The 16,920-nt window shown below is 39.5% G+C and overlaps 1 protein-coding gene across 1 annotated transcript in view; it reads right to left on the bottom strand.

The window, feature by feature from the left end:
• ZNF827 (zinc finger protein 827) overlaps positions 1 to 16,920 on the bottom strand; it is a 177,395-nt gene that overhangs the window by 37,044 nt on the left and 123,431 nt on the right. Inside the window, exons 11-15 of the mRNA XM_075929977.2 lie at positions 15,707 to 15,844; positions 14,053 to 14,221; positions 12,438 to 12,604; positions 6,185 to 6,376; positions 5,918 to 6,095 (exon numbers count right to left, since the gene is read on the bottom strand). Coding sequence (XP_075786092.2) covers positions 5,918 to 6,095; positions 6,185 to 6,376; positions 12,438 to 12,604; positions 14,053 to 14,221; positions 15,707 to 15,844 — 844 coding nt within the window. The remainder of the gene's footprint in view (positions 1 to 5,917; positions 6,096 to 6,184; positions 6,377 to 12,437; positions 12,605 to 14,052; positions 14,222 to 15,706; positions 15,845 to 16,920) is intronic.

Below are 16,920 nucleotides of genomic sequence, written 5' to 3'. Positions count from 1 at the left end.
GCCATGCTCAAATCCAAACACACACACAAAAGAATGAAGGGAATTCCCTTTAAAATAGCATCCAAGAACAAACTGACAGAGAATCAAACAAAACAACAGAAAGTTGGTTTGTTAGGGAGAAGTTCAATCAGTCCGGTCTGTTTACCAAATGAAAAGACAACTTACCAGTAAATGTAGTTTTTTCAAGTAGATTGTACTCATCTTACTCCTGGCATTGAAAACAAAATTCACTGGCACCAAGAATATACTCCCTTGTGAAACTGAATGCCACAGATCCATTTCCTTCACTTCCCTCCACTTACTCAAAATCTTTGATAAAAGGACTAAAAAGAAGTGGAGGTGGAAGGTGGGTCTGTACAATCTATGCAAAGAACTACAATTTCTGGTAAATAAGCTCTCTCGTTTAAGTACCGTCTGTAGTGATACTTATTTCTGGGAAATTAACTAGCAGCTCTACCTCAAAAGAGATGAATAAAAAGTGTCTGACAGTGTTTGCCTGAATTATTCCTTCTTGCTGGCAGGTCTTGATACTGCTGGGGAATGCTGAGTGGGTTTTGCTGACTCAGTCTATCTGGATATAAAAGAGGTGAGAGTGGCTCACAGCAAAGGGAAGATCTAGGTCACAGGCTGAATAGCCAGGAGAGAGGAACATTAGGCCTAACGGGGTACAGATGAAGGTTGATGTAAACATCGTGATAGTTAATTTCTTTATAAATGGAAGTGGGTGAGTTCTGACTCTATTTAGCATATGTACTAGAGATGTCATTGTGTAGATGACTACATGATTAACCGATATGCCTCGGCGGCAAGGAATGGCAGCCGGTACCCATGAGGAGCTGGCTTAAAAGCCGGCTCCCCGCTAGCACCAGATCTGCCTGCCCACCCCACCCCAGTGTTGCTACTTCTGATAGAAAGACAGCAGCTCGAAGGGTGAGGGGAGCAGGCAGAAGCCAGTACATACAGGGAGCTAGCTTTCAAGTCAGCTCCCCGCTTGTGCTGGCTCCGCAGACCTGCCTGCCTCCCGCCGCTGCCTCCAACCGAGGCAGTGGTGGGGGAGCAGTAAGCAGGCAGGAGCTGGTTCTTGGGAAAGCTGGCTTAAAAGCCGATTCCCTCCATCACCAGCTCTGTGGTGCCACCTCTCCTGCCTCTGTGCTACTACCTCTGTCAGAGTCAGCAGCATGGGGGAGAGGGACAGGGGAGGCTGCTATGAAGCATCAGTCCTCCTCGTGGACAGAGGCTGCTACGCATCCATTGGAGCAACCTCTGTCCACAGGGAACTTGGACCCCCCATGGACAGGGGCTGCTGCCACCCCATGATGCTGCCTCTATATCAGAGGCAGCAGCCCAGGATGACAAGCAGGGAGATGGTTTTTAAACGGACTCTCCTCATAGACCGGCTCCACCTGCCACCCTGCGCTGCTGCTTCTGATACAGAGGCAGCAGCGCAGGCTGATAGGGGGTTCCCCAGGATTTGGGTCAGTGCTGGCCCTGCCCCTAGTCATGTAACTGTTAAGATTTCATGTGGTTACACAACTATTCAATTACACGATATCTAACATCCCTAATACAAATTGTATTTGAGAGAAGGCTGGAGAAGGAAGAGCTCTGCATTGGCTCGGAAGTATCTACTATATATTTTGAAGAGTTTGCTTCTTGATTTGTTTGTTCAAAATAAAGTCATGCTCCGTGATTACCTACACATGCCAAATTTTGAATAAACAATCAATGCACTACAATTTTTATGGTTACAAATCACAAAATAATTCAAATTAGTTATGGAAAGAGTAATGGAAGCTTTACAAGTTTCTGATTCAAATGTACCATATATGGCAATTATTCAACAAATGAAGAATGTTTGAAGTTGAAATCCTACAAATTTAAAACTGTTCTTTTACTTCCCTTATGCCAGCACATTAAATTTATATCATAGTGTGTTTTACTAATGTCTTGAACTTTCCTATAAGTGTAATCTACACAAAATGACTTTGCCCGGTCGATGATAGGCCTCACCTGCTAGAATTAAATAAAGATTGCAGAACTGTCTCCCAAACTTGCTTTAGATCTACCTGCCAAGCTAAAATTAATTAATTAAAAGTAGAACTAGAGCACTTGCTGACAGCCTTACAGATACAGAAAATGTACTCCATTTGAGGCAATTTCTGAGCAGGTATCTTCTCTCTCAGGGTATATCTACACGGCGGAGATATTTCGGGATATCTCGGTATCCTGAAATAGCTACCCTGCATCTACACAAGCCACTAATTATTTTAAAATATTTTTTCCACAAGGGTTAAGGGATGTCTCAAGATAGTGCACTATTTTCAAATAGATTTGAAATAAGATACACAATTTAAGTAGTGCACATGGTGTATCTTATTTTGAGTTTAGGGTGCTGTGTAGACACACCCTCATAGACTTGTTACATCTACAAATAAACAATCTAGGAAGAATACACTCAGATTCAATTTTATCTAACCAAATTACCTTTAAACATAGGGAGGAAGATAATGACTAATGAAAGTACAGATGGATAGTAGCAACCAATCAATATTCTTGGTCCATAAAAAGATGCTGATCCAAAAAAGCAGCCCTGCAGTGAGGATGCCAAAGCAATTAATTGTACTAGAACCAAGGATTCTGATGTCAAAGCATCACTTATACTGGCCTCTCTTGTTGCTGACTCCACTTTGGATCAGAATCTTAAATTGTTTCCTGGAGTTGGATAGAAACTGGAGAAATAATGGTTTTCCTCATCTTTCCCCGCCGCTTCCCTCCCCCCTGCATGCACAGTGCTGAACAGGAAGCAGAAAAGTACAAGCTTATTTTGATATTTAAATCTCTTTGAGTTTCTTGGATGCTTTTAGAGCATAGCTTTTTATCGCATCCAGTTCTCAACTTGCCTCTTCACTGTGTAACTGAAGGACCAGGAGATGAGTTAGCTGGACTGCCACAGCTAGCCTGATGTATGCAGTATGTAGCTTGAAAGCATGTCTGTCTCTCTGACAGAAATTGGTCCAATAAAAAATATTACCTCATCCACCTCGTCTGTCAGCGCTAACCTGAGAAACCTTCAAAGCTCCTTACATCAGGAAGACTTGAGTCAAGATTCACGGTTTTTCCTAGCACAGAGAATAGATTCAGCATAGATTACATCCAGGCACAAAAGGCAACTGGTATGTGCATCTGAGACAGATGTCTTGTTTTTGCAAGATGCACGCTGTCTAAATCTGGTTTTCTTCCCAGATTCAGTCATCACATCAGAACCAAATACAGACCCGTGACTGATGGAACTATTGAGCTTGATACAGGAGTCTGACTGGCAGATGGAACCAATCCACTGAAATGCACAATGCACAGATCTAAAACTAAAATTGGCTTACCTTATCGCTAACGAAAACTAAACCAGACAAGTATTAATGTGAACATTTACAATACACCAACAGTCATTTGGTCAACAAATACAACAAAAGGAGGGAGGCAAGAAGTTCTGGTGTGTTGCCCCCCACTCACGGTTGAAACAGTTCCAACCTTATTGCCTGAAGTGGTTGAAACAACCAGAGGAATGCAACAGGAGCCCTTATATAACATCACATTGAATGTTTATCCCAGTGAAGGCATATTCCTGGATACCCAACAGTCACTGCTTGCCTGAGGGTTCCAACTTTGACACAATGGTTTATGTGCACTCTAAAAATAAAGGTCTGTATAGACAGTTCTCAAAGGACAACACTTGTTTCTTAAAAAAGTGTATGAAGCTTTCTTAAAAGGAAGATTGGTGAAAGGAACAGACGAGTAACGAATGTCCAGCTCAGACACACCTACATTAATCTGTACTTTTCCTGGGCAATTCTGAAACTCTTCCACTGTCCTCCACTATGAACAAAAAAATTGCATTATCTACATTATGAACAGGAAATACATAGTAAGTAGTTTGATCACAAAAGTAATTTGGACATTTACAGTCTATTACATTGTAAGGACATTTCTGTGACCTCTGCTTGATCTCTCAATTGCAGCTCAGGCAAAGCCTTTTTTTTCCTGCCTTATATTATTAAAAATATCTTTTGAAGCAAGTTAATCTGCTCAAATGGTCCAAAAACATACTGTATTAACAGAGGCTATCAGGATATTTGGAAAGTATGTGTTACTGGTCATGCTATAATTTATAAATTGATTATTAAAACCCGTGACAGGCCTATAATTTAAAAACAATACTGTAATGTAAGAAATAACTGAGGGAACATGTATACAAATGCACAGCTAAACTATTACCTTCCTTGTTACATTTACAGATTCTGAATTTGTAACAGAAAACAAAATGAATAATATGAAACAAAAAGTGATGGGGCAACAATGTATTCAATACTCAAGCAGCTAGAGAAGACAACAAAAATGACTTAGAACTGAAAAGATACTTGGATAGGTAAAAAGCCCAAATCAAAACACTGGACAATATCAGTTTCTGTTATTCAGCTGCATTTGTAAAAAGGACATTTTCTCAGGTACTAATGGGGGGGAAAAAAGGAGTCTTGTGTATTTACTATAAGAACATAACCTCTTCTCCCAAAAAATAATTGTTAAAAGGAGACAAAAATGAGGGATACAAAGTTTTGTGATACAAACACTTTTTCACTTTGAAAACAAAAACATGCATGATTACCAGTGAAGATTGCCTTTCATTAGGAACAGAAAAAGGCTGTAAAATCTTTGGAAGAGTTAGAATGACTTTATACCTTGTTATCTAAACAAAAGCTTGCATACTTCATCTGAGCTAACCGAATAGCAAAAACTGCTCTGCCTTTTTTTTTCCATATTTTTTCTTTCACTTTTCCTTTGAAAGGCAGCTTGCAAACTAAGTGAAATAAGTTGTCATCCATTACATTTGTGGCTACAGTTGCCAGGTGTCCAGTTTTGAACTGGACAGTCTGGTATTTGAAGGTTATGTCCGGGAAACAAATTGAGAAAATACCGGACATATAAAATGTCCGGTATTTTCTAATTAGGTAAATTACATTATTGTTAGGAGTATCAGTACATAGTTGCATATTGCCTGGCTGGTAGACGTGCTCACACTGCGTGAGCGTGTCTGCCAGCCAGGCAGTACGCAGCTATGCAACATGGGGGCAGGAGGGAATCCCTGGGGCTGGACTTGCTCGTGCTTCGCTGGGACCATGTGCGGGATAGGCAGCGCCCTGAGATCTGCATGTGCCTGGGTCAGTCCCACTCCCTGCTGGCCGATTCTTCCCCCACCTCCCAGCCAGCCTCGCTCCCCCCAGCCAGCCCTGCTTCCCGCTGGCTGGTTCTCCCCACCTCTTCCTCCCTATCTCCCCTGGCCAGGCCCTCCCCCCCCACCCCCAGCCCATCTGAGATCAAGTGTGTCCGGGATTTTTTTTTGAAGCCACCTGGTAACCCTATTTGTTGTATCCACTACTTTTGCTTTCAAAACCAGTGGCTGGTTCTAAACTATCCTTTGCCATGATGCCTACAATATACTTAGCAACAATTAGGCAGCTGGTATGTGAGACCACAGTCTACCATGTTGTCCAGCACTGTTTCCTTGTGCTCTGTCTGACTTGTCTATATCCAGTTGTTGTTTCTAGTCTTATATTGAAATTGTGAGCTTTGTGGGGCAAGAACAGTGTTTGTCTTATATCTAGCACATTGGGATCTTGGTTCACAATTAGGGCTTCTAGGGATGATAGTAACACATAATAATAACAACAACTAATAATTAATAAACTACATTTAACCTAGGGGACAGTGGCTTGGGCTATGTTACCCAATAAAAGATTAAAATAGTAGCTCTGAATCTGAATCATCGAACATTAACCCCTTCTAATTTATTTCCTTTACCTCCTATCCCCAGAGTATTGGAGATGCTTAACACAGTAAAAGTTTGTGTACTTGCTTTCCTTACTTGAGCCCACCGGTGGGGACAGTGTGGCATTTCTTGTGCTCCATTAATTGTTCAGGTGTTTTCATGAACTTGTGGCACACATCACACTCGAACATCCGTGTAATCAGGTGGATTTGCAAATGGCGCTCAAACATGTTTTTTGTTTTGCAGACAAAGTTACAGAAAACACATTCAAAACCTGAAAAATGAAATACAGACACATAACTCAAAATCCATCCAGTTCCCTTGCCTAAAAGAAGGGAGTTTGTCTGTTTAATCAGCTTTTACCTTTTTCTGATTTCTCTTCAGTGTTCAATAAGGTCTGGCTACCAGGCACTACGGAAATTACTAGGAGGTTGTTTGAACCTTTGTTTTTTTGGGTGATATCTGCATCTTCTTTGCTGTTGGCAGAATCACTAAGTGCTGACAGGGAAGATGAAGAAGGGCTATTTGATTCACTGGGTGTCTTCCTCTCTTCAACTAAAAAACAAGAATAAAGTCCACTTGGCCAATAGCATAAGGGAAAAAACTCAAACTCTATCATAGATTTCCTGTTATGTGTACTGATATTTTTTAAAAAGCCACATGTTAAAATGTGAAACAAAGTTATTTTGAACTCACAGATGAGTTTGTTTAGTATAAATCAGTTTGTTCTTAAGCATCATGGTTAAATTGCCTCCCTTCAATAAGGCTAGTCTCGAAATACAAGAGTTTATAACAGTGCACCTACAAATTTTCCTCTGTTGACTTTCAGTCTACCTTGGCAATGGGAAGAAAATGTGTAATTTTGTCCCACTACCAAATTAAGAAAGGTCAAAGGAATTTTCCTAATTAGCATAATATTTACAACCTAATAGGATTTTTTTTGTTAGTTTATTAAACTCCTTTGGGTTATGTTTTTACATCACCTCAGAAGACACAGGTATTTCTATCTCATGGTTATTCCAGCTATACTTTCCCTATACTTAGTAGTTATCCATTTGGTTAATTTAGGAGAGAGGGGAGAAAGGAGAAAAATCTCACAGCCCACTTCACTCATTCTCATGAGTAGAATTTCCTTGCAATTTGAGTCTTTGTCTCTCTCTAATTACTACTTCTGTCCCAGGCTATGTATAGACTGCAGGCTTCTTTCGGAAAAAGCTTTTCTCTTCTGAAAGAGAGCATCCACACTGAATGGACGCAATCTCACATTTAAGCTGTGATTACTATGGACTGAGTGGCCACCAGGGCACCTGTGCTTTTTCCTTTTTCCTCTTCTTTAGAAAGAAAACTTCTTCCCCATCCATACACGTCTTTTTCTGAAGGAGCTCTTTCGGAAAAAGGCTTCTTTCTCATAGAAAGAGGTTTACCAATGTTGGGGAAACCCCCTCAGTTCTATCTATTTTTTCCCAAAAGAATGCAATTGCAGTGTGGATGTAAGTGAAGCTTTTTTGGAAAAACGGACGTTTTTCTGAAAAAACTCTGTAGTGTAGACATAGGTCCACAGGCAGTGCTATTTTTCATTCCATTGGTGTTCCAGACTTTTACAGAGCACCAAAGGGAAGAGACAGAATCATAAACATTTGCAAGGCGTTAGTGTTGGTACAGACAAAATACAAGGGATCACATTCATTACTGGTGTAATTCTAATCAGGCCACTGGTGAGTTTGGCATCCTGGCAGAGAGGAAAGATCAGAAGCCTTGTGCGTTTTAAAATTTCTCTTCAGCCTTTTCTCTGGTGTTAATGATCTAGGACCAAATTTTGAAGGTACTTAAGGTGCCTATGTACATAGATAAGTAGCTAGTGAGATTTCCAGATGTGCTTAGGTGGCTTACTGCCATTGATTTAATTTTCATCTTTAGTTGCCCAAATATCTGTAAAAATCCAGTGCTTTCTGCTTAGGAATCTAAAACTAAAAGTACTTTAGTCATCTGCTGCATAGCACAACAAAGTACATTTGAAATAAATTTGGGTTGTTGACAACTGTATAATAGCTTGTGTTACAAAGATGGAGTTTATAGAAAAACTTTCTGTTGCTGGATCATGAAATTAGTAGTTTTCTCTGAAGGTCTGGTTATGATTAGAACCTTTTAATGATGAAAAACTAATTTTAGGAAAAAGCAAACAAACACAGCCTTCATCTAACAGCATACATGAAATCTCTGACTGATTCAAAACCTGTATGTACAATAGGCACATAACATTTCCAGGGGGGTAGTTCAGAACTGTAATACATGCTAAGTATGGAGATTAGATTATCTAGATGTTATAGCAATGGACTGGTAGCAAGGAGAATTTGGGTAATAATCAGCAATTAACTGTATTAGGCAACAGACAAATTATTAGATCTGCTTGTGCCTCAGTCTACTCAGCTTCAGGAAAGCCTAACTAAAAACCCTATTCCTGTGTATATGGTAAGGAACTTAGTTAAGAAAGGTTATCCTGTAAACAGTAAAGCATGGGCTTAATAACGCTAAACATATGAGTAGTTCCATTAAGTAATAGTTAGGGTAAACTTGAGCACAGGTTTTTGCCAGATTGGCACCCAAATAACTGAATTCAATATGATGAATGGAAAATATTTTTATGATAGAGCCATCAGAAAACAACCAAATACACAAATATTTGTAAAACTGGATTTGATATCACATTTGGAAACATTCAAAACAAACAAAGAAAAATCAAAGACAGACAGAAAAACCCATAGCTTGTCTTTTTCAAAACGTTATTCTTTGCCTTTTCAACCACTTCAGTTACTTTAATATATGTCTAATACAAACTCTTCAGTTTTCTCCATTGTTCCTCTTAGGGATGAAATGGTGACTTTGCCTAGAAATCATGCTCAGAATAAAACACATCTGTATAAAATTAAGGGCTTCTTAACATCTGTGCCATGAGCATTGCTTACTGAACCCAAAAAAGAACATTTAAAGCACAATGACTCCATAAAACTGGACATGCACAAATCCATAGGACCAGATTTAAAGCATCTGAGGGTCCTGATAGTTGGCTGATGGTATTCCAAAGCCATTGGCCATGATCTTCAAAATCCTGTGGTGATTGGGGGAAGTCCTAGATCATTGGAAAAAAGGCAAATGTAATGCCCATCTTTACAAAAAGGAAGGAGAATCTGGGGAACTACAGACAGGTCAGTCTCATTTCAGCCCCTTTATAAATCATGGAGTATGTTCTCAAGGAATCCATTTTGAAACACTTGAGGAGAAGGTGATCAGGAAGAATCAACATGGATTTACCAGGGCAGGGAGTTGGACTAGGTGACCAGCATTCCCTCCAATTTTTTATGTCCACGTGCAGAATTACATTCGTTATGTGCACCAATGTGGAGGTGATGGATCTCATATTAAGAGTCATTCTGCACATGGGGGGGGGGCTGAATGGGGGTTCAACTCTAAATAAAAGTGCTGGGCTAAGGAAGGTGGTTAGGGTATGAGAGGGGTGAGGGTCTGGCTAGGAGTGTGGGCTTTGGAGTGGGGCTAGGGGTGAGGGATTTGGGATACAGGAGGGGACAGCAGGTTGAGGGAGGGTTTTGGTGAGCAGGAAGGGGTGAGGCTTTGGGGTGGACCTGGTGATGAGGGGTTTGGTATGTGAGAGGGGGCTCCAGGTTTGAGGAGGGGCTGAGGCTTGAAGATTCAGATGCAGGAGGGGGTACAGGCTCTCAGCTGCAGGGATGGGCTTTGTGATGGGGCTAAATATGACAGGTTTGAGGTACAGGAGGGTGGCTCTGGGTTTGAGAGGGGGTCACAGTGGCCAAGGCTCAGGTTTACCTGGGCAATTCCTGATCAGCAGCACTAAGACAGGCTGCCTGGTGCCTGACTGTCCTGGGGCACCACACTGTGCCCTGGAAGTGGCCAACACATCTGGCTCCTGGGGGTGGAAAGCCTGAGGCTCATGAGACCAATGGGTATGCCCTCAATTGGAGTATTGTGTCCAGTTCTGGGCACCACATTTCAAGAAAGATGTGGAGAAATTGGAGCTCTGAAATTATTTTTTTAAACAGAGTATGTTAGAGAGATCCATCCTCAGAGTGTGAGTTTCCCCTGAAGCCCTACCACGTTTAAGTTCAGCTGGAGACTTTTGTACAGTCTTACCCAGTCCAGTGATGGACCATAAAATATATAACTAACAATAAGTACCTCTAATCCATGTTTACAGAGAACAGACAGATGCATAAGGTAATTTCTAAGTTTGAATTTAAGTTCCACAAAGATATGCAGAACACTAAGGTAGAAACATTTTAGGGGCTTCATTTTGTAAAAAAAATGGCAGCCCCTGCTTCTCAGAGAAAATGCAGGTGTAATTTCATATCTGCATATTGCAGAAATCATATGCATAAATTGGGCAAATATACCAAAAAGGTTTATTACCTACCTATCTGTGTTTACCCGTATGCATCTGCACACTGATCTTGGGCCTCATTTTTTAAAATATGGGTTCAAATGGCTATAGTATTATTCAGGAAGACTGGGATAGAGGAAGAAGTAAAAGAGTGATAACTTGCTCTATGGGTGATTGAGCTACTTAGAGAACAAAAATGTGCAACAGAGGCATTTCCTAATTCAGTCTAAAATAATATGAGCTTTTAACAAAAAGACAGACAACCTAAGATAACAGATGATTCCAGAGAGTATAGTATAGATGCATATAAATCTCCAAAAAAATATTTTCTGGTGTCTAACTGAGAATGCAGCACTCTACCATTTATGACATCAGCAATGAAGTCCTAGGAATAAATTCAGGCTTGTGTAGAAGAATAATGGAAACAAGCAAAGTTACTTGTGCTTACCACATAAATATAGTTTAAATACAGTTTTTCAATATTTAACATTTTAAAAAGTATTTTTCAGCATTATACACAACACTCTAGGAACACATCTCCCACTAATTACTGAAAGCTTCACAGATCACTTGGGTAGAGCTAAAACTATATACCTTATGGCTGTGTCTACACTGGCATGAATTTCCGGAAATGCTTAAAACGGAATACTATTCCGTTTTCAGTTTTTCCAGAAAAGGAGCATCTACATTGGCAGGCTGCTTTTCCAGAAAAGCCCTTTTTCCAGAAAAGCGTCTGTGGCCAATGTAGACGCGCTTTTCCGGAAAAGAGCCCCGATCGCCATTTTCGCGATCGGGGCTTTTTTCCGGAAAAGACTACTGGGCTGTCTACACTGGCCCTTTTCCGGAACAGTGTTCCGGAATAAGGACTTATGCCCGAGCGGGAGCAGAATAGTTTTTCCGGAATAGCGGCTAATTTTGTACAGTAGAACATCGTTGCTTTTCCGGAAATTCAAGGGCCAGTGTAGACAGCTCGCAGCTTATTCCAGAAAAGCGGCTGATTTTCCGGAATAAGTGGCCCAGTGTAGACACAGCCAATGGGTTTGTCTGGGCAGAACAGTGAGTGTTTAAAAGCATTTTCTATGTCAACAATACATGTGCTTTCAGCATACTTTTAAGTCATAATGTTATTTCACTGGTAAATGCTCCAAGCCTTAAGACACTAGAATGGGACGCAGCAGATCTGGAGTCATTTCCTAGCCCTGCTACAGATTTTCCATGTGACAATCTCCATTTTCCTCATCTGTAAAAGGGGGATAATTATAAAGGGTTTTGTAAGGACACATTTAAAATTTGTGTGAGGTGTTCATATATTATGGAGATGGGGATCATACCAGAACTTTGCACAAGCACTGACTTCATATTTTTATAGTTGCATTTATTTGCAAGCTGAGGGTGGGAAAATCCAATTTTATTCCTGATGGAACCGCAGAGCCAATTCAGTGATGAAAAACACAGCTGAATTCAATTCTCCCTAATATAATTGCCTACAAAATTGTCTGCTAGTGTCTGATGAAAAAATCTTTATGACTAGTGACTGAGAGAGAAATTAAGAGTATTCTAATTTTCCTCTCCTTACATGATGCCAGGCTTCATTACTTGGAATAAATATGTGTGATTTGAAAATTACCATTAATCAGAGGTAATGTACAGTTCTTTCTTTTGCTGATAGCTGAATAAAACCAGAGAAACACAGAAGCTAAAAATCATGACCTATTCAACTATTTAATATGATGTTGGGACAGTAAAACAACAGCCACATTAATTTAGTTACTGAATCAGAGTTCTAGCTAAATAGCAACAAAGTTTCCCAGGCAGAGAGACTGTGGGAAGGAAACAAAATCCACGTATTGTCTCAGCTTAGTACAGTTCTAGTTTATTATACACTTGCAAACTGGGGCATGTAGTTAACACCCAGAAATCAAAAGTAAAGAAATCTAAATAATAAAGAAAACAATAATTTGCAATTTTGACAATTTTAACTTCATAATAGTCCTTTATTTATGTACCCTGACTGCAAGGTAATATTCCCAAGCAGACTTCTTACCTGGGAGGCGTGAGGTAACTTCAACACTGTGGGATCATGACCATAATTAGTAAGAATTTCAGGGGAGGACAGGAGTGCTGATATGAAGTGTGAATGATTGCACTGAAAAATGGGGGTAGGGAGAAGAGAGATCACAGGAGCAGAAAATGTTGGAGCATCACCTGTGTGCTTGGTGCTGACATGAGCCTTCATATCTGATTCTTCCATGGTGACAAAATCACAGGCTGTACAGCAAATAGAAAACATCCACTGCTCTTTATCCACATGAAGGGACATATGACTGACAAACTGGACATTCATCTCAGTCTCAAATCCACATACATGACAGCTGCAGACAGAAGGGAATTAGAGAGAGAATAAGGAACATTAAAAAAAAATCACTGAGCAAATGTACAAACCTTCTACTTATTTTCATAAGAAAATTTTTGCATCACTAATTTCTTCTCTTCTGTACTGTTGAATTTTCAATGGAAAATTCTTTTGCCTGGTGAGCTGCCTCTAAACCGATGGCCATGCCAACCTGATTAAAGGGAGGCCCAATGCAACAATCCCAAACATGCTATAATGATGCTAAATAATCATAAAATTAATTAACAACTACACATTCCAGATGCTGCACATCACCTAGCTGAATCCTTTGGGCAATAAGATGTGCTGCAGTCTTGCCAAGATGTTTAAGAGAGCTGGTATACTGACAAACTGCACACTCCAGGAGCCATTTTCAAGCTCAGGAAACAGTCCCATGTTAAATCAGGATCTCCTGCAGAACTGCCTGGCTTTCTGAATACTATCAAGCAAAAATGGGTTCAGGGATTCCTTCTGCTTGACTGGACAAAGGCAATTACCACCATGCACATAATCAGCGCTGATTCAAATTTCTCAACTAGCAGATTTTTTAAAAATTATGTTCAGAGGTAATAGGAACTTATAGTTTAACTTTCTTTATACTATCTTCCTTTTGTTTTAATTAAAGCACTGACATTTAAAACAAAGCAAGAACACTGAAAACAGGCTTGCACTTGCAAAGGGATGGACAAGATAATCTAACATGGCTTGTGTATTTCTGATTTCTCTGTCTAATTAAATCTGTTGCTATCACTTAGATTGAAATAAGAGTGATCTTGTAGTCTATATGGACACTAGGATTCACATCAATGCTAGAAGAAAATGTTATAGTGTTTATATCAATAAAAATGCCTGCCCAACACAATTGTTGTCTGTACCATTCTTTTATCATCAAGAGCTTTCTGAATGCTCCCGTTCTCACCTTCATTATTTTGGCCTTATTTATATGGAAACATTGTTTCATAGGTAGTTGAATTATAAGACCTATCTGCCCAAGGCAATCAAAGAGAGTAATAAAATAGATGAAATTTGTGTATTTATTACATGCATTTTGATTGAAATGACTGAGCTAACTGAGTCAAATGGAAGGCCCTATCAATTATCAGACGTGTACATGCTAGTAACCTCTCATACACAAAAGGGAACTTATTAGATGTATGTTGTACTTGTGGTAAAAGTTCACGAGGTGTTTAAGGGCTTGTCTGCCTTTTAAAGCCATTTAAAAAGTGCACAGTTTTTCAAAGTGCCTAGCAAAGTCTGGAAGCATTCTGGGTTTTGTTGCTGAACCTAGAATTAACCAAGAGAAAATATTTCAGTCACATTCTACTTTCAAACAAAAAAGGATCATCCGCATAGTTTGTCTTTAGCAAGCAGACAGACAGATAAGGCATTTGGATTCTGGTCTCATGTACAGCCTTCTACGGTCCTCACCTGTAATAGTAAGAGTGCTTCTTTCCACTGCCTTCAGAAGTGACAGCGCTGACAATGTCCTCAGTGTCTGTACTCACCAACTTCACAGAATGGACAGTCAGGTGCTGGTTCAGATTAGCACGGCACTTAGCAGCATAGGGGCACAAATGGCATTTATATTTTCTCTCTTCTGAAAAACAAAAAATAATCTTGAATATGTGTATCAGTCTTAAGAAAGAACCTCATTTCAAATCTGCAAATACTTAGTGCCTTGGGTTACAAAGTCTGAGTAGCTTTTGGAATCACCCAGGTTGACATGTTTTGGAGGTTAGAAAATTTCAAAAAGTTATCAAGGTTCACAATAATAATTTATATAAAGCTAACCCGATTTCAGATTACTTAAGAGGGTTTTTGAAATTTGGTATAAAGATTGTATGATGTTATTACAAAACTTTTTATGCTGTCGAATAGTGGTGTAATTCCCCCTTGGCCATTATAGATTTAGGTCAGTAATGTGCAATGAGTTTCTTCACCTAGCACTATTTTTTTCAGCAGAGTTGAAGTTCCTACAGATGACTGTGTGAGTATTTTATCTGTCTTTCTAACTATAGTGTTTGATGTTTATGTACCAAAACTTGGAAAAAAGTCTGCACAGGTAGTCAAGTTCTGAACAGAAGAAAGTCAAAACATCTCGAAAAACAATAAAATGCAATCCAAACCAAATTCTTCAGCAGTTTCCGATGCCTCACAATTTTTACAAATAAAAAAAGTTAACTGATTTTTTTATCTCAATATTGGCAACGAAGTCATGGCACACAGCAGGTCTTATTTTGTATTTACTGGAGTTTTTAAAAACAACTAAATATTAAATTGCTTTTAAAGCCTTTCCTCTTTCAGAAGAGCTGTTTCACTGCTTTTGGAATAGAATAATACATTGTACCAGGGTTAACAGAGAGAAATTCAGAATCTTTAAGACAAAAATCTCAGAAAACACCATTTGAGACTTTTCTAGCATGGCCACACTAAGTGATACTATCTGTACCAGCATTATGCTAATATTTCCGAACTATGTCTGACATTCTTGCATCGCAACACATTTGTCCTTTGGCCTGAGTTTGAGGTATTCTTCCAAAAACATATGCCCCATACACGGACTACAACCTCTGATTAGACAAATCCTCTGTATAGAACTACCGGGCATAGAGTCAGATCCTCAGCTGATTTTACTAGAGCTAGTTCCACTGATTTTATGGAAAAGGATGTTGAAAAAAAAAAAAGAGAGTCATCCTCTACTCTTTTCTCTGGAGCTAAAAGTTCATGTTGAACATCCAAGGGACTAATATTTCAAACATTATGGGGTGGCTCCTCAGCTGGTCATTGATGTTTAAAGAGCCTGTCAGACAAAAAACAAAGCAAATTACAATTTTCCTCCTCTCGTTAGAGCCCTGTTCACAGGCTTGCTTAATTGGCAGTGACCAAAAGGTTGTCTGATATTGTCAGAACCAGGCAATTGGACAAATTCCCATCTGACTGCCTGTCTTCACCTCAAGTGAAGGAAACAGAGGATGGCTCTTTCTACAATATTATGTTTCCCTGCAGTGAAACTTCCCTCATGTTTTTTTTGTTACAATCTAGCATGACATTGTACATGAGAATGTCAAAGTGTGTGATTTACCTGTGTGCAGTGAGAGATGTCGGGACAATGTCTGCTGTCGACCAAACACTTTTCCACACACATCACAAGGAAAGAGCTGATCATTAAATTTCCAAGATGGCAATCCGTTTCCTGCCTCCAGCCCTATCCTTTCTGTGTCTAGACCAAAAATGCATAAATACAAAGCCTTATTTTAACAACTTAAAGGGACTCTTAGAGTTCACTCTATAAACTACTTTCATGTGTCATACAAAACACAACACTCTTAGCCCCACTTTGCTGTTCATGGCACATGAGTTCACTTGAACTCTGAAACAGAGAGGAATTTAATCTGCAACCTAAACTGCAAATATTCTTCTGCTCTATTGTCCACACTGAAATTTGAGTTTCTAATACAACATTCCAAAGCAGGGCTTGCACAGAACCACAAATATCCTTGGGCTACGTCTACACTGCAGCACCATTCCAGGATACCCAAGGTATCCCAAAATAGCTATTCTGTGTCCTTTGAGCACGCTGATTATTTTGAAATATCACGGGCTCACTATTCCAATGTCTCTGTAAACTTCATTCCACAAGGTGTAAGGGACATTTCAGAATAGCAATTTATTTTGAAATAAGTGCTGTGTAGACAGTTCCAAATTTCAAAATAAGCTATTTTGAAATTGACTCGAAATAAGCTACGCAATTTGCATAGCTTTTTTTGAGCTATGAGTGCAGTGTAGACGCACCCTTGGAGACCACAGCGGAACATACAAAAAGCAATATTACAGATGACTATGCAAGAATAGTATAGAGAGGTAGCAATCTGATAAAACCTCAAATCCATCATCAAACTTAAGAAAATAACCAGGCAACAAAATATGGTTTTGTGTTTTGTTTTTCCTTCTAAAAGGTCAAGAAACTGGCTGCTGTCCAGACTATTCTAAGGCAACTGAGGGCCCACCCGATCAGAGTTATTCCACTCAGCTACTATAATTTCTCTACTACTGTAATTTTTCCCCATAAAAAGCCTACCGTAGATCTGACTATTTTGTATGCCATTCTTTCCAACAAAAACTGTATAATGGAATACTTGAGAGTTACCATAAATGGTAGAATAGTAGTACAGGCAAGAGAGAGCAGAGAAAAGCCCTTAATTCTGTTCATCTAAATAGATAATTTCTCTAGCCTTTTCACTTCCTCTCAGTGTTTGAAGCAGTGGTAAGTTTTACACAAATTTTTATTATTCACTT

This window comes from Pelodiscus sinensis, chromosome 4 (assembly GCF_052426305.1).
Source record: "Pelodiscus sinensis isolate ZL-2025 chromosome 4, ASM5242630v1, whole genome shotgun sequence".
Taxonomy (NCBI): Eukaryota; Metazoa; Chordata; order Testudines; family Trionychidae; genus Pelodiscus; species Pelodiscus sinensis.
The sequence above is the reverse complement of the archived record's forward strand: the minus strand, read 5'-3'. Positions and strand labels throughout refer to the sequence as shown.